The 17,135-nt window shown below is 55.3% G+C and overlaps 2 protein-coding genes across 3 annotated transcripts in view; one reads left to right on the top strand and one right to left on the bottom strand.

Moving 5' to 3' along the window:
• The window catches only part of ANKRD52 (ankyrin repeat domain 52), a 21,190-nt gene extending 8,635 nt beyond the window's left edge, over positions 1-12,555 (top strand). Inside the window, exons 16-28 of one of the 2 annotated variants that reach the window (XM_023210798.1) lie at positions 1,573-1,684; positions 1,881-1,952; positions 2,222-2,423; positions 2,672-2,759; positions 2,836-2,953; positions 4,771-4,990; positions 5,176-5,263; positions 5,377-5,460; positions 5,569-5,714; positions 5,931-6,013; positions 6,230-6,312; positions 6,487-6,578; positions 6,971-12,555. In XM_023210798.1, the coding sequence (XP_023066566.1) occupies positions 1,573-1,684; positions 1,881-1,952; positions 2,222-2,423; positions 2,672-2,759; positions 2,836-2,953; positions 4,771-4,990; positions 5,176-5,263; positions 5,377-5,460; positions 5,569-5,714; positions 5,931-6,013; positions 6,230-6,312; positions 6,487-6,578; positions 6,971-7,221 (1,639 nt within the window). In that variant the 3' untranslated portion in view covers positions 7,222-12,555. The remainder of the gene's footprint in view (positions 1-1,572; positions 1,685-1,880; positions 1,953-2,221; positions 2,424-2,671; positions 2,760-2,835; positions 2,954-4,770; positions 4,991-5,175; positions 5,264-5,376; positions 5,461-5,568; positions 5,715-5,930; positions 6,014-6,229; positions 6,313-6,486; positions 6,579-6,970) is intronic. The other variant, XM_023210799.2, reaches the window with a different exon arrangement.
• SLC39A5 (solute carrier family 39 member 5) lies at positions 12,516-16,849 on the bottom strand. The gene is made up of 9 exons (XM_023210612.1): positions 16,826-16,849; positions 15,390-15,552; positions 15,049-15,218; positions 14,675-14,815; positions 13,867-13,963; positions 13,613-13,777; positions 13,348-13,428; positions 13,019-13,209; positions 12,516-12,774 (listed from the first exon to the last, which is right to left on the bottom strand). The coding sequence occupies exons 1-9, from the start codon at positions 16,847-16,849 to the stop codon at positions 12,631-12,633; spliced, it is 1,176 nt and encodes a 391-aa protein (XP_023066380.1). The 3' UTR covers positions 12,516-12,630.
• Between the last annotated feature and the right edge of the window lie 286 nt (positions 16,850-17,135).

Below are 17,135 nucleotides of genomic sequence, written 5' to 3'. Positions count from 1 at the left end.
TGGCTAACACGGTGAAACCCCGTCTCTACTAAAAACTACAAAAAACTAGCCGGGCGAGGTAGCGGCGCCTGTAGTCCCAGCTACTGGGAGGCTGAGGCAGGAGAATGGCGTGAACCCGGGAGGCGGAGCTTGCAGTGAGCTGAGATCCGGCCACAGCACTCCAGCCTGGGCCACAGAGCCACACTCCGTCTCAAAAAAAAAAAAAAAAAAAAAAAGATTTATTTATATTTTGTTTTGTTTTGTTTTGTTTTGTTTGAGACGGAGTCTCGTTCTGTCGCTCAGGCTGGAGTACAGTGGCACGATCTTGGCTCACCGAAAGCTCTACCTCCTGGGTTCATGCCATTCTCCTGCCTCAGCCTCCCAAGTAGCTGGGACCACAGACGCACACCACCACGCCAGGCTAATTTTTTGTATTTTTAGTAGAGACGAGATTTCACCGTGTTAGCCAGGATGGTCTCGATCTCCTGACCTCGTGATCCACCCATCTTGGCCTCCCAAAGTGCTGGGATTACAGGCGTGAGCCACCCTGCCTGGCCTAGGATTTATTTTTTTAAAAAGGACACTAAAATCCAAGAGGCTCAGCTGTTACCTGCAGCAAGTTACTTCTCTATGCCTCAATTTCATCACCCACAGTAGGGATAAAAATAGTATCTACTTCATAGGATCTTTATGAGGATTAAATTATTTAACATACATGAAGTACTTAGAACTGTGCTTGACAGTAAGTGCTAAATACTTTATTATTATTACTACTACTATAACTACTACTAAGGTATGAGAAGGCTGCCAAGGGAGCACAGAGGAAGAGGTACCTTTCCCAGGGAAGGTTAGGAAAGGCCTCACAGAGGAGAGAAGCTGGGACTGAGTTTGAGATGAACAGGACTTATTCGGCTGGGCTGGGAGGAGAAAGCATCCTAGGGCAGGGGTCGGTGTGCCTGGAGGTGGGGAAAGCATGTCAGTCAGCAGAAGGTTGATAACTGAACATCATGCTCTAGGTTCTCTAGGAGAATGCTCAGAGGATAAAGGAGGGCATTGAAGCCAGAGGGGTTCAGGGCAGACCTTGAGAAGGTAAAGTAGGTCTGGAGCTAGGGTTGAAGAATGGGTAGGATTGCCGGGCGCGATGGCTCACGCCTGTAATCCCAGCACTTTGGGAGGCTGAGGCGGGCGGATCACGAGGTCAGGAGATCGAGACCATCCTGGCTAACACGGTGAAACCCCGTCTCTACTAAAAATACAAAAAAATCAGCGGGGCATGGTGGCGGGCGCCTGTAGTCCCAGCTACTCGGGAGGCTGAGGCAGGAGAATGGCCTGAACCTGGGAGGCGGAGCTTGCAGTGAGTCGAGATCGCGCCACTGCAGTCCAGCCTGGGTGACAGAGCGAGACTCTGTCTCAAAAAAAAAAAAAAAAAAAAAAAGAATGGGTAGGATTTAGAGAACCTACCTAGAGCTAAGGACAGGTGGCGGTCAGGTAGGCCTGAAGGGGTTCCCTTGGTCCTCTCCTCTGGCCCTCCCAGGTCTGTGCCCTCCTGGGCTGGGCCTGTCCCTGCCTCATAGTCTACCCTTGGCTCCCCAGCTGTCTGGAGTTCTTACTGGATAACGGTGCAGACCCCTCCCTGCGGGACAGGCAGGGCTACACAGCTGTGCACTATGCAGCCGCCTATGGCAACAGACAGAACCTCGAACTGGTATGTGTTGGGGCCTGGCCTGCAGGAGGGGAGGCAGGGGCAGGGGCACAGGGTTTGTGGATTCCGAAACTAAGGGTGGTTCAATCAAATGTGGTCTTTAGATCCAGAGGCTTAGTGGGGATTACTGCGAGTCGGGGACTGGGGTACTATCTTAGGAGTTCCAGAGTCTCAGCACCTACTTTCCTGTCCATTGCAGCTCTTAGAAATGTCCTTTAACTGCCTGGAGGATGTGGAGAGCACCATTCCAGTCAGCCCTTTGCACTTAGCTGTGAGTCCCACATCTTTTTCTTCTGCTTTCCTTGTCCTACCTGTTCCCAGGCCCTAACAAAGGTGCCAGCACTTGTGAAGTTATCCTTGCTTCTGCCTTTTTGTGGGAGAGGGGATAAACACAATGCAGGGTAGGAAGCCTTGAGGGGCCCAAGGAGCTTGTCGAGGACTAAGACCTTGAGCTTCCCATGGACCCCAAGAGCAGAGAAGGGAAAGGGAGGAGCAGGGAAGGTCCCAAGCTGTGTGCACTGGTTGCCTGCACCCCTCCAGGCCTACAACGGTCACTGTGAAGCCTTGAAGACACTGGCGGAGACGCTGGTGAATCTGGACGTAAGGGACCACAAGGGCCGGACCGCACTCTTCCTGGCCACGGAGCGCGGCTCTACTGAGTGTGTGGAGGTGCTTACAGCCCACGGCGCCTCTGCCCTCATCAAGGAGCGCAAGCGCAAGTGGACGCCCCTGCACGCTGCTGGTTAGTGCCCACTTTAGGCTGCTGCCCTACCCTTGCCATGCCAGATCCCTCCTGGATGGGAATGGGGCTGGAAAGTGGAGTAGGGTCAGGAGAATGGAGACTTCCAGCCCTGATTCATAGCTTTCTGTCCTCAGAGATTTCTCTCTGGCCCAGGTCTTCCTGTAACATTGACCCCAAGTCCTTTAGGCTTGACCTCGCCTCCCTTCTTCCTCTTGGCCCTGCCCTGACGCGGGGTCCCTTTCCCCTAGCTGCCTCTGGCCACACTGACTCCCTGCACTTGCTGATCGACAGTGGGGAACGAGCTGACATCACAGATGTCATGGATGCCTATGGACAGTGAGTGTGGGCCAGGGTGGGGTGCAGGTTTTCCAGTCCTTGTGGGATCCTCACTCCTCTTCCTGCCCCTCTGTAGGACCCCACTGATGCTGGCCATCATGAATGGCCATGTGGACTGTGTACATCTGCTGCTAGAGAAAGGATCCACAGCTGATGCTGCTGACCTCCGGGGCCGCACCGCCCTCCACCGCGGGGTGAGTGAGCTTCTGGGGGGGATTGTTTGCATGTGGGCCTCAGTGTGGGAGCACGGGACTCACCAGCAGTGGGGAATCCAATTGTCTAGGAGGCGAGCCAGGATTTTGTGCCCAGTCTCTTTTTTTTTTGAAGACAGGGTCTCACTCCCATTGCCCAGGTTGGAGTGCAGTGACACTATCACTCACTGCAGCCTTGACTTCCTGGGTTCAGGTGATCCTCCCACCTCAGCCTCCTGAGTAGCTGAAACTATAGGCACATGCCACCATGCCCAGCTAATTTTTGTATTTTTTGTAGAGATGGGGATCTTACCATCTTGCCCAAACTGGTCTTGAACTCCTGGGCTCAAGTGATCCCCCAACCTTGGCCTCCCAAAGTGCTGGGATTACAGGCGCGAGCCACCAGGCCCATGCTGTGGCCAGGATCTTATTGAGCCTTGTGCTTGCTCCAGCATGAGTCCCTGACATCCCCAGCTGTTTTCCCTGGTATCTCTGCTTTGTTTTATTATTATTATTATTACTATTATTTTTGAGACGGAGTCTCGCTCTGTTGCCCAGGCTAGAGTTCAGTGGCGTGATCTCGGCACACTGCAACCTCTGTCTCCCGGGTTCAAGCGATTCTCCTGCCTCAACCTCCCGAGTAGCTGGGATTACACGCCCGGCTAATTTTTTTATTTTTAGTAGAGACCGAGTTTCACTGTGTTAGCCAGGATGATCTCAATCTCCTGATGATGAGATCCACCCGCCTTGGCCTCCCAAAGGGTTGGGATTACAGCCGTGAGCCATTGTGCCTGGCCGATATCTGTGCTTTGTAATCACGTACAACTGAGTGCTCACCACCCACTCTACTTGGGATACCCTGCTGGCCCCATCCCATCGCATAATGTCACCACCACCTAGATCCTCTTCCGCGACCACCTGTCCTCAGCTGCCTCCTCCTCCCACAAGATTTTTTGATCCGTTAGTCTCCTTCTTCCCTCCGTTTAGTCTTTCACTCCAGAGCTCCAGTATTAACTCTTAGTATCCTGATTGTCTATTGGCATAGAGAGAGTCAAGGAGGGAGATGTGGGTCCTTAACACTTAGAATCATTGTTGTAAAGGGCCAGGCCTGGAGACTCACGTCTGTAGTCCCAGCACTTTGGAAGGCCAAGGCGGGTGGATCAGCTGAGGTCAGGAGTTCGAGACCAGCCTGGCCAACATGGTGAACCTTTGTCTCTACTAAAAATACAAAAATTAATTGGGCGTGGTGGTGCATGTCTATAATCCCAGCTACTCAGGAGGCTGAGACAGAATTGCTGGAACCTGGGCGGCAGAGGTTGCAGTGAGCCAAGATCACACCATTGCACTCCAGCCTGGGTGACAGAGTGAGACTCTGTCTCAAAAAAGGAATCATTTTTGTAAAGACAAGGATTGAGGCCAGGCGCAGTGGCTCATGCCTGTAATCCCAGCACTTTGGGAGGCCGAGGCAGGCGGATCACAAGGTCAGGAGATCAAGACCATCCTGGCTAACATGGTGAAACCCCATCTCTAGTAAAACTCCAAAAAAAATTAGCTGGGCATGGTGGCACCTGCCTGTAATCCCAGCTACTCGGGAGGCTGAGGCAGGAGAATTGCTTGAACCTGGGAGGCAGAGGTTGCAGTGAGCTGAGATTGTGCCACTGCACTCCAGCCTGGGTGACAGAGCAAGACTCTGTCTCCAAAAAAAAAAGACAAGGATTGGAGCCCTGCAAGTGGTTCTTACTTCTGAGCCAGACTCAAGCAACAGGCCAGCAGAAAAGAAGGAGCTTTTCATCCCCTTCACACCCCCATGTTACTCACAGGCAGTGACTGGCTGTGAGGACTGCCTGGCTGCCCTGCTGGACCACGACGCATTTGTGCTGTGCCGAGACTTTAAGGGCCGCACACCTATTCACCTGGCCTCAGCCTGTGGCCACACTGCAGTACTGCGGACCCTGCTGCAGGCTGCCCTTTCCACAGACCCCCTGGATGCTGGGGTGGATTACAGCGGATACTCGCCCATGCACTGGGCCTCCTACACTGGTACTAGACTGGGGCCTCCACAGGCACAGGAGTATGTGTTGGAGTGTGTGTAGAGGAGGACGGGTGGGTTGTGGGAGGGACCTGGGTTGATCTGAATCTGGAAGTGGACTGGAGTGTCAAGACACAGGACAGACAGGGAACCTTGTTGTTTTTCTCCATCACAACTCTTCCTTACTCATGCCCAGGACATGAAGATTGTCTGGAGTTGTTACTTGAACACAGCCCGTTTTCATACCTGGAAGGAAACCCCTTCACTCCTTTGCACTGTGCAGTGTAAGTCCCTTCTGCTGCGTCAACCCTTCTTGCGAGGGCCCACGACCTGAGCTTAGGACAGGTAGCCTACTTCCCTTGTCCTTCCTGATGACCCCTCCTCCCTCTTCCTCTAGGATTAATAACCAGGACAGCACCACAGAGATGCTGCTGGGAGCTCTGGGTGCCAAGATTGTGAACAGCCGAGATGCCAAAGGACGGTGAGTGATGGAAGACTTGGGGAGAAGTCCAGTTGCCTCTGGCTTCCTCTTTCTGCTTGGGCAGTATACTCTTCCCTATTTTAATCTACCCTGATCCCCCCCTTACAGGACCCCCCTTCACGCCGCTGCCTTCGCGGACAATGTCTCTGGGCTCCGGATGCTGCTGCAGCACCAAGCCGAGGTGAACGCCACTGACCATACCGGCCGCACTGCGCTCATGACGGCGGCTGAGAACGGGCAGACCGCTGCTGTGGGTGTGTAGGGGCCACTTGTGGAAGGGAGGACCTCCCCTGGGGCAGTTGCAGGATGGGTCAGCCCTGCCTGTGGAGGCTGGCTGGGGCTGGGGTTCAGAAATCAGGAGGGTTGTCTTTGGATGTCTCGCCATCTGCAGACTGGATGCAAAGTGGAGAGCCGGGATGGCTGCTGCTCTGGAGGGAGGGTTCAGTCCCTCTATCACATTTCTCTCGTAGAATTTCTGCTGTATCGAGGGAAGGCAGACCTTACTGTATTGGATGAGAACAAGAACACAGCCCTCCACTTGGCTTGTAGCAAGGTACTTACCTGAAGTGATTGGGGGACTGCATAAGGGGCAGAGCTTGATGAAGAGAGGTAGGTCTCGGTTGTAGAGGGGACTAGGGCAGAAGTGAGGATTGTCCAGCGCATCCCACTGGTGGGGCAGCTGTTTGTCCTCCTGTTACTCTCCCAACTCCTGCCTTACACCCTGCCACACTTCTACTTCACAAGTCTCCACTCTGTTCCCCTCCCTCAGGGCCATGAGAAATGTGCCCTCATGATCCTGGCAGAAACCCAAGACCTTGGCCTTATCAATGCTACCAACAGTGCGCTGCAGATGTGAGTGCCTGGGGAAGGGGGCTTCTAGCTGGGGGAGGCCGGTGGGTGACGAAAGAGTGGCTGCTGTTCAGAGGCTCTCTGGAGCCCATAGTGTCTGTTCAGCACCCTTGCCACCCTGTCTGGAGGTGGAAGGGCAGCTTAGCATCAAGCTCTTTCTTTTTCCTTTTTTCCAAGGCCACTCCACATTGCTGCCCGGAATGGTCTAGCTTCTGTGGTACAGGCCCTGCTGAGTCGTGGAGCCACAGTGCTGGCTGTGGATGAAGAAGGTGGGTGGGGTCTGGAGCCCCCTGCCTCTCTTGGGTTTGGGGTCAGGGACATTCTTTAGGAGGTGACTTCTTCATCTTGCTTTACGTGGGATTTTCTTCCCAAGGGAACTCTTCAGAGTAGGGAGCCCACACCAGTACTCTGGAGTTTCAGAGGGGAGCCCGCAGGGCCAGGAGGACTCCACACCCCGGGCTTTGATTCCCATGCCCACCCTTTAGCCCGCACTCAGAGAATCTGCCTGTCAGCCTTCCTGGGCCCTCGTCACCCTTGGATTCTGCCCCTGCTGGGTACCTGCCTGCCTTGGCTCCCTCCACAGAGAAAAGACTTCAGGGCTTGGGGGAGGCTGGCTGGGATACAGGACTCTGTGCCTCAGTTCTCCCCCTTGGCCCTGCAGGTCACACCCCAGCACTGGCCTGTGCCCCCAACAAAGATGTGGCAGACTGCCTGGCCTTGATCCTTTCCACCATGAAGCCTTTCCCACCTAAGGACGCCGTCAGTCCTTTCAGCTTCAGCCTGCTCAAGAACTGCAGCATTGCAGCCGCCAAGACGGTGGGTGGCTGCGGCGCCCTGCCCCATGGGGCCTCCTGCCCCTATAGCCAGGAGCGGCCTGGCGCCATTGGGTTAGACGGCTGCTACTCCGAGTAGCCCCCTCCAGTGTCCCTCCCCCGCCGGTGGCTTGATATCTAATTCTATTTATTTAGAAAAAGTCTAAACATTTAGGGCACTTTAAAGGAGAACACGACTGGGTGGAGGGGGCGGAGGGGAAGGAAGCCCTGGGGAGCAGCTGCTCACCCCTTTGCCACACCATCTTGGCCTGGCAGGGGTCTGGGACTGACAGGGAGCACCCCAGGCCCTTGGTACCCCCAGGGCGACCCCTTCTGCCAAGTGTCCCAAAATAATTGCTAAATGCCTGGCTCCTCCATTCTTTGACTCCATCTCTTGGTTCCCTCTTTCTGCTGCCAGCTCCCCTGACTCTTCCCTGGGGACTCCTCTCTGTGTCCCTCTTCTCCCCTGCCCCTGCTGCCAGGCAGATCCCCTCTTCTTCCGTACCCATCACTGCCTCCCTGCTCGGCCGGTCCCTCCATCCCCGCAGCAGTGAGAAGCCTTAATTTCTGGTACTGTGTGAGCACTCTGGGGGTGTCCCCCTCCCCCTTCAGGGGCAGCTAGAGGATGAGGGGGGAGGATATTTAGCACTGGGGCCTGGAGCTTTTTCCCCACTTCTGTACCCTGTCACCCCTAAAGTTCAAATGCAAAACACTTGAAGCAGCAACTACTGTACCTGGGCCCCAATCCTGCACTCTCCCCTGGCTCCTCATATGCAAATCAAGGGCTGGTTCTGCCCCCACAGCCTGCCCCCTCCCCTTCCCTCCCAGTCCTAGCCTGGCCCCTAACCACGCACTTTAACCTTGCTTCTTTCTTTTATCTTCTTTTGGGAGGGCAGAGCCTGTGGCCATTCCTGCCCTGGCTCTCCTTTCCTTGAACTTTGAGGCTTGTCATGAATTTTTAAGTAAACGTTTTATCCTTTAGGGGAAGAAACAAATTAATTTCCTGCCCATTTCAAAACCACAGCCCTAGTATGTCCACTGTGTTTCAGGCATGTGTTTGCATGTATATGGAGGGAGGCACCATGTTCTTCCTCCTGTGCTCCCAAGCCCATAGTTTATCTGTGCTCCCGATCTGCCTCCACCTTCCGTTATGTCCAAGAGTATCCACTGCCCCAGTCACTCCTGATCTGAAGCCAAAGATGGTAGGAGGGGCAGGGCCGACAAGGGACCGTGGCTACTCGGGACCCAGGCTTCCTCTCCAGTGTGAGGAAGAAGCTCTGACCTAGAGAGAGATGAATAGGTACTGGGGCTTGGACCCTGCCTTCCCAGCAGGGAGGAAAGATGGGATTGAGCTAGGGGCTGCATTGGTAAGATTTCTAAAAGTCGCACCCCAAAAGCCAAACTGGGCTGGAGTGAAGAGGGGGCAGTTTTCTCTCTAAATGTAGCATTGAATTTGGCCCTGGTCCCTTTAAGTGCTCTGTCCACCCATCTCCTAGTGCAGCCTCCTGGACAGTTGGACCCACTCCTGCAGCCCAGTGTTCCCTTCCTCACACTCAATACCTCAGCCAGGGGCCAAGACACAGAACTTGAATAGAGGTCATGCCCCCTCCGCCCCCACAGTGCATCCTCACCCAGTTTGGCTGCCATCAGTATTGTCCCCTGAGAACTGGACAGGCTTCGTTTACACAGTACAGGGTCTCCCCCTGAGGGGATCCTTCAGCCTCCCTCCCCTACCCAAGTTTGCTTTATTCACAGTCTTACCCATCTTTTAGTTGTATACCCTGAATGTCTTGCCATCCTTGTCAAGGGTGGGCTGAGGGGAGGGGGGCGTCCCAGGGACCCCCTCCCTCCCCAGTGGATACCCTTAACCATACCTCATGCTGGTTTCCAGAAGCCTGGGGTGTGTCCAAGTCCTTATCTTTCCATGGTCCCTTTTGATCCCCTGTCTCTGTGTCTTGCTTCTCCCAACCCTCAGTTCCTACATCATTTCAAGGCTTCCAAATGACCATTATTGATGAGAAGGATTGTGCAGCTTTTAGTTTTTATTTTTATTTTCAAAGCCAAAGGGCCTTGTGACGCCCCTCTTGCCCACCTCCCTCCACACCGTGTCCTCCCCTATATGACAATCAATGTGACCTCTCTTAAGGGCTGCAGCCCCCATCCCCAACCCTGCTGGCTCTGCAAAGCTTGCCTTCCCTTCAATTCTCTCTCCTGAAATCTTCCCATTCCACCCCCTCCTTCTCATCTTGGTGCTGGGAATTAGGTGGTGGGGGGCAAGGGGAGTGAGGAGACGGGTCCTCCAGAGAGCACTTGCGGAGCGTGAGTCGTGTTCTCCTTTTGCGACGTTTGGCGATGGCGGGAAGCGTCTGAGTGTCTGTCAGGAGCCCCGTTGTCTTGCTAGATGAGATTCCTGGGGGCTGTCTGCTCCCTGCTGCCCTCGGCACACTGTCAGCAGTGCTGGGAGGTGGTGGGGAGTCCTCTATCCCTCCATACGTGGCTGTGAGGAAGCCTGGGGGACAAACAGCCTCCTCTCCTTATGCCAAAGGAAACCCCACGCCCCACCCTGGGCTCCCCAGCCCTAGTGTTTTGTGAAGCATTTTGACCATTCTCATGGCCACTGCATATTTATTTTAATGTTAAGTTTTTTTTTAACCTCTTTGACTTAAACGGGTGTGGAGAAGTAAAACAGGCAGAATGCCCCCCAATCTTCATGGGAGAGGGTGGGGAGGGAACAGCGCCTTCCCTTTGCCCTCCCCCTTCCCCCTCTCCCCACCGCAGCTCTAAAGCACTTGCTTCAAGTAATAAGCACTTTTGTGAAAAGGCCTATTTTAAGCGAGGACCCTGGGAGCAGCCCCAGGTCCCAGCAAAGGAAACAGAGCGAGGGCGACATAGGAGACAGGGAAACAGACGTGTGAATCAGAGGGTGAGATGGAAAGAGCCAGTTTTTAGTTTCTGATTTTTGGGGAGCTATTTCTGATTGGGCGGTGGCTCTAGTAGGGTCATGTACTATATCCTTCAGAAAAACGAATGGCACAAACTGTGGGTCCCAGGAAGGACCAGCAGACCCGGGTCACTGCCACTGTCCACTGAGACTGATGGGCCACCTCCCCCGCCCCGTGGCCCCCTGAGCCATAGGACTGCTGAAAACCACTGAATGTACAGCCCAGGTTGGGGTGGGGAGCAGCCCCTGGGGGAGGGGGCTTCTCCTTTTGTTTGGTGCTGTGGGGGGTGGGAGAGATGACTGAGGGACTGCCACCCCACGTAGACGTGTTTCTTGGGGTGGAGGGGCTGAGGAGGGCCTACCTCCCTCTCCAACCCCAGCCATGGCCCCTCTTCCTTCCTCACCCCTATCCGTTTTGACTGTAAGTCCAGCTCACCTTTGCCTTCAATATGTAACCAAAGGAAAACTCAATACTGTTTCCACCACTGTCTGCCCACCCGAGCACCTTCTTACTCCCTGGACCTAGAAGGGGAGAAGAGGCTGGGGGTGGGGTGGATGGGGCCAGAGTGAACGGTTCTACAGCTATACCCCCAAAACCTCCTCCAGGGTCTTGGAAGGGGTCCTGAGAGGTGGGATTGGGGCCAGGCTGGCAGGGCTGAGTTTGCACGCTGTGTATCTTAATGCACGTGAGTGTTTTTGTCTGAATGACTCCAGTGACTGCTCCAGCGGGGAGGCCCCTTCCTCCTTCCCTCTCAGCCATTTCTCACCCACTTCCCATACCCAGTGTTCACCCCCTGCCTCCCCTTCCCACCGCAAAGGAAAATAGCCTTACAGACCCTAGCCCAGAAACCCTACTCCTGGGGCAAACCAGTATGGGCCCCCATCCCGCCTAGTTTGAACCCTACCTTTTAAGAAGGAGGGATAAGGAACAAAGCAGCCCCTTCCCCTCTAATTGTGGTGGCTCCAGCCTTCTGCAGCCTTGACCCAGGTGGGGCAAGGGCGGAGGTGAGGAATCTTTGAGGACCAAGCCCCGTGGTCTGGGAAGTGGGAGGTAGAGAGGGAAGGGTCTGCCTTGGGGGCTCCCTCCTCCCAACCCAACCCCTAGAGAAGCGACCAAATCCCAGAGAGGGCGTGAAGCTGGGGTGGGGAGGGTCTACTCTTTGAATTACTTGAAGGTACTGACTCCAAGGCTGCTGTTGCCCACTTAGGTGTGAGGGGGACACTGTCACTGCATTTGGGAGGGCAGAGGGTGGTGGGTGACCAGAGGATCCACCTTGGCCCTCACCCACTCCTGCTAGGCCCCTTCCCTGGGGAATCTGGAAGCCTGACTTTGCCCCCAGGGAAGTTGGGGAGCGCCTTCCCTCCCTTCTCCACCCCTCACTCTGGGCACCCTCTCCAATTGCACTAAAGTAGCTGTTGTGCCAGTCTGCCCCCCCACAGTGGGGGAGGTCTCTGCTTCCAGTCTTCTTCCCCCGCTGCCTCCGCTCCCACCCTGGACAATCTCCTTGTTTCCCTTGTGTTCCTGGATAGCTCAGCTTTGTATGTGTGTTTGGGGGGTGGGGGTGGGTTCTGACTGGAGTGGGTTTGGCAGGGGTTTGGGAAGGGTTAGGGGAGGATGGAGGATGAAGTCTCCTACCCCCTTCCCCAGCTCCAGGCCACAGAAGCCTGGGAAGGGAGGGTGCCTACTCTCGCTGCTGTGTCTTGCAGATGTGCCAAAATGGGTGTGGGTGGGATGGGAGGGTGCCTGGCAGAGCAGCCCCTGGGGTGGCTCTCTCAAAGCAATATAGTTCCCCTGCGGGGGACAGCAAGACAGGGGAGAGGGTTGGGGTGGGGACCTGGGGGTTCCCCATGTACAGCTGTGTATATTCAGGGGTGTTCTCTGTCTGGTACCCGCTGTGGGCATCTATGTGTGTGTGAACCTCCCCTTCCCCAAGCCCTGCATGACCTGTGATGCTGCAGACACCACCATCCTGTGTGCAGGTGTGTGTTGGGGGGCACGGAGGGGCATGTTCCATGTCCTGTTGCACCCTCTACCCTGTGACCCATGTACTCGGTTGTAGGAAGTAAAGAGAACTGAGCACAATTCACTGGATTCTAGTGGAATCTTTCTCTAAGCAATTTTCCCATTCCTGCCTCTCCCTGCCCCGGAACCACCTGTGGTGCTAGTGTTGGGATCAGGGGCGTTTAATGCTGGTGGGCAGCAATAAGGGGCAGATGTGCCCAGATGCCTGCATCCCCAGGGTGCCGAGGGCAGCAGGAAAAAGTGGGGACCTCGGTGCATTTGCCCCACCCCTCCCCTACCTGGGCTAAAGCACAATGCTCTCCCCGCAGATTAATGACCCTGCGCCCTCCAGGCCCCTACTCACATCCTCCCCCAACCGGCTTCGGGTCCTCCCACCACACTCTGGTTTTCTATGCTGTTTTGGTGCAAGTACAACTGTCGTAGTCATGGCTTTGGGATGGGTTCTGTTTATTAAAATCCTGTTGCTCCTACTGGCCCTGTGTCCCGCCTCCATTCCTGTGGTTGGGGGGAAGAAAGGGCAACCTGACCCCTTTCCACTGGCCCCGTCAGCCCTCAGTGGTCACGGGCAGTAGCCGCTCCTCCAGCAGGGCTATGGCAAGCATGAGGCCGCCCCCCAGCAGCAGCCCCAGCCCCTGCAGGAGCACATGGGGCGTAGGCATGGGCTCCGGAGGACGAAGCAGGGCTGGTAGCTGAAAGAAAAAGAGGATGTCAGGATTCTGGCCTTGCCCCTGACCTCTCAACACCAGAGGAAGGGTGTCAAAAAGCATCAGCAGCCCCCACCCAAACACCTCAGTCTCTTGTTTCTCAGCCTTTTCGGGCCTGTGGTCTGACGCCCTTCCAGGAGCTAATGGTAGAGGCGGAGGGACTGCTACCTCCTTCTCCTCCCACCTCCCCACTGCCCTTGTTTTCTCTGCTCTACCCGACATCTCTCACCATGTCCACAAGGGCCACATAGAGGAAGACCCCAGCAGTGACCCCAAACACCCAGGGAGTGAGGGGGACAGGGCCCAGGCTGAGCCCCACCCCCAGGACTGCACCCCCCAGTCCCAGGGCTCCAGACACAAGGCTCAGCAGCCCCAGCCGCCGAAAGGACAGCCCTGACTGGAGCAGCATGGCAAAGTCACCTGTTGGAGACAGAGGACAAGATGGGAGGGAGTAAGTTGGGGTGCCCCTCATCCATGCCACCCGCCAGCCTCCAAGCTCTACCCCTTGGAGCTGTGTCCTTTCTGGAGTCCGCCCCGCCCTGCTCCTGCCATTCCTACCCAGTTCATGGGGCAGCTCGTGGCAGAAGACCGCTAAGGTGGTACTGAGGCCACTGGAGAAGCCATCAGAGAAGGCAGCACCTGGGGCCAACAGGGTTGGAAGTGGTCAGTCCAGAAGAAATGTCTCCTCAGAAGCAGGCTCCTGTGTTCTGTGGTCCTCCCGTCCTCTCCCCATTTTCTTCAGGGCCCTCTCCTAGCCCCAGCTGATAACTAGGAACCCTGGCCTCCCCTTGGACCTGCTTCCCTCCATTCCCACCCCTCACACCTATGGCCAGCCCATCAGTGAGGTTGTGTAGACCATCTCCCAGGAGGACCATCCACGTGATATCAGCGCCACCCTGGTGCCCATGACTGTGGCCTTGGTGCCCAGGAGGGGCTGGGGCTGGTGGGTGCTGGCTGTTCTGCTCCCTCTGGCCTTGAGCCCCTGGCTCTGTGGGAAGAACCACAGGAGAGTGTTGGTGGCTGCGAGTAAGGACTGTGAGCTTGGAACCTACTCTTCAAATTTTCTCCTCTAGTCACCTGGAGCTGCCTGTAGGGGCTGAAGGGCCATCCCACTGCCATTCTCCGGGTCCAGGTTTCGTGTTTCGAGATCCCTTCGTTTTCGCCTGCAGCATCTCTGAAATAGGAGGGTATCCCTCCTAGTGGAGGAGGCAGCAGAGCCAGGGACTAAGGGAAAGCCGGGCCACAAGCTGGGAAAATGAACACCTGGTTCCACCTCTGGCACCTGGGATGTTCTTTGGCCTCTACCTTCTTCCCAGGTTGGCACCTCCCCTCTGTTTCTTGTTGACTTGAGCTCAGAAGAGGATGCCATTTGGCCAGAAGTCCTGGGTCTGTGCTTAAGGAGCCCCTGCCCACTCCCTGTTAGCTGATAGGTCCTGCACACCAGGCAAATATCGGAGATCCAGGAGCACACACTGCTCCTCTCTTGGCTTTTTGACCCAGTTCTTTTTTTTTTTTTTTTTTTTTTTTTTTTTTTTTTTTTTTTTGAGACAGAGTCTCACTCTGTCACCTGGGCTGAAGTGCAATGGTGCCATCTTGGCTCACTGCAACCTCCACCTCCCGAGTTCAAGCGATTCTCCTGCCTCGGCCTCCTGAGTAGCTGGGATTACAGGCATGCGCCACCACGCCCAGCTAATTTTTTATTTTTAGTAGAGACAGGGTTTCACCGTGTTGGTCAGGCTGGTCTCGAACTCCTAACCTTGTGATCTGCCCGCCTCGGCCTCCCAAAGTGCTGGGATTACAGGTGTGAGCCACCGCGCCCGGCCTGGCCCAGTTCTTGACTGGGACTCTGGTTTCAGCAGAAGGAGGAGAAAAGGGTATCACTCACTGGCCTGAGCCCTCGGTGCCGCAAAAGCCCCAGTATGTTCTCCAGCACAAAGAGCAGGAAGAGGCCTCCGAGCACTGACAGCCCCGGGCCCAGGTCCTCCTCTGGTAGTCCACCAGGTCCTGCGTGCCGCCCTTCTTGTGCCTGACAGAGAGAAGGTCAGGGCAGACCCTGGAAGCCCCTATACCCAACAACATCCCCTTGTGTGGGGGGTGGCAAGCCTTTGCTCATATGCTCTACTTGAAGGCAGCCGTGAGCTGAAGCCAGGATCCAGGAGTAGGATGTGGGAGCTGATGGAAAGGGGGAGGGGATGTCCTATGGCTGGGGACACCTTAGATCCATGGAGGCCAGGAGTTCAAAGAAGGGGCTTCACATACATGCGGTAGCAGGTGTAGCAGTGCATCCCCACAAAGAGTGCCCACGGCCAGGGCCCCCAGGAAGCCCAGCAAGGGCCGCAGTAGACGAGGTTCCAGGAGCCGCAGCAGCAGCAGGGATAGGGGAGAAGGGAGGCTGAGCAACAGGACTGCCAGGGCACTCTGAAGCAGGGCTGGGGAGAATCAGGGGCTGAAGTTAGGCCAGGGCAGGAGGAGAGTCCCACATGTAAGGTGGGGCAGAGAGAACACTACAAGGAGAGGCAGGACCCCAGTGAGCCTCCTTTCTTGGCATGGGCCCCACTTCCAGGATTCAGGGAGCCCCCCACCCACTCCTACTTGCTGACCAGATAGTAGATCCCCTGGGGGTGCAGGGGCCGGAGCTCCGATGCAGACGCGGCTGTCGATCTGATAAAGCAGGGCTGGGCACAGCAGAGCAAACTGACGAGGGGTCAGAGGAGCAGCGGGACTCAGGCCAAAATTGACCAGCAGCTGGGAGCCGTTCAGACACTAGGGGAGTTGAGGTTCATACATTGGAGAATCACCAGGAACTATGACTCAGATCTTTAACACTTGGCCAGGTGCGGTGGCTCACACCTGTAATCCCAGCACTTGAGAGGCCCAGGCGGGTGGGTCACTTGAGGTCAGCAGTTCTAGACCAACCTGGCCAACATGCTGAAACCCTGTCTCTACTAAAAATACAAAAATTAGCTGGGGATGAGCCAGGTGCGGTGGCTCAGGCCTGTAATCCCAGCACTGTGGGAGCCTGAGGCAGGTGGATTGCCTGAGCTCAGGAGTTCGAGATCAGCCTGGGCAACGTGGTGAAACCCCATCTCTACTGAAGTACAAAAAATTAGCTGGGCATGGTGGCGTGCGCCTGTGATCCCAGCTACTCAGGAGGCTGAGACAGGAGAATCGCTTGAACCCAGGAGGCAGAGGTTGCAGTGAGCCGAGATCACGCCAGTGCACTCCGGCCTGGGCGACAGAGTGAGACTCCATCTCAAAAAAAAAAAATTAGCTGGGGATGGTAGTGAACACCTATAATCCCAGCTACTTGGGAGGCTGAGGCAGGAGAATTGCTTTAACCCGGGAGGTGGAGGTTGCAGTGAGCTGAGATCGCACCATTGCACTCCAGCCTGGGTGACAGAGTCACACCCTGCCTCAAAAAAAAAAAAAAAAAAAAAAAGATATTTAACAGCTGTCCTTCCATTGCATAGACTCCTGGGTCTCTCCCAGGGTCCCCTTTGCTCCTACCGGCAGGTGTCTTGGGGACTGGGGTCAAGGGTACTTATAATCAACGTGTATTAATTATTAGTAAATATTCAGTCAAATGCAGGTATTCAATTCGATGCAAACTGGGTGCTAGTGAGCATTGTCATCATTTCCCCCCCGAAACCCTGATCATTTCATTCATTTCATTGATTTGATAAATGAAGCTGGTTGGAAAACTAGAGCTCTCCATGCCAGAATCTTAAAAGGGAAAAGACCCTAAAATGCCATCTAACCTCCCTCTCAACAGCCCTGTCCGATGTTCATCCGGCCTCAGCTTGAATGCTTCCTGCGATAGGGCACTCACTGGACCTCCGTCAGGGTTAGGCAGCTTTGTCTGCCCTCTGGTGTAAGTAGAACATATTATCTGTCTTTCTGGATGAAGACAGCTATCCATTCCCTGCAGTACTCTCCAGGTGACCATCCAGATCCTACCCTGGGCTGCTTCTGTAGATTCTCTGCTTTGCCATCTATTTCCCTAAACTGAGTCTTGGAGCTCTGGATATGGGCTCACCTGCTCTGATCCCAGAGGGAACATAGTTCACTGTTGAAATAGCATCCCCTGCGGCCGGGCGCGGTGGCTCAAGCCTGTAATCCCAGCACTTTGGGAGGCCGAGACGGGCGGATCACGAGGTCAGGAGATTGAGACCATCCTGGCTAACACAGTGAAACCCCGTCTCTTCTAAGAAATACAAAAATCTAGCCGGGCGAGGTGGCGGGCGCCTGTAGTCCCAGCTACTCGGGAGGCTGAGGCAGGAGAATGGCGTGAACCCGGGAGGCGGAGCTTGCAGTGAGCTGAGATCCGGCCACTGCACTCCAGCCTG

This window comes from Piliocolobus tephrosceles, chromosome 10, assembly GCF_002776525.5.
Source record: "Piliocolobus tephrosceles isolate RC106 chromosome 10, ASM277652v3, whole genome shotgun sequence".
In the NCBI taxonomy this organism is placed as follows: Eukaryota; Metazoa; Chordata; class Mammalia; order Primates; family Cercopithecidae; genus Piliocolobus; species Piliocolobus tephrosceles.
The sequence above is the reverse complement of the archived record's forward strand: the minus strand, read 5'-3'. Positions and strand labels throughout refer to the sequence as shown.

Excerpts from the sequence above, each read along its gene's own strand:
- SLC39A5 (XM_023210612.1), bottom strand. The coding sequence starts at position 16,849 with ATGTTCCCTCTGGGATCAGAGCAG. Across the intron at positions 15,553-16,825 it reads TCCCTCTGGGATCAGAGCAG|TGTCTGAACGGCTCCCAGCT; the intron begins GTGAGCCCATAT and ends CAACTCCCCTAG. Across the intron at positions 12,775-13,018 it reads ATGTGGCCCTTGTGGACATG|CTACCAGCCCTGCTTCGTCC; the intron begins GTGAGAGATGTC and ends TTTTTCTTTCAG.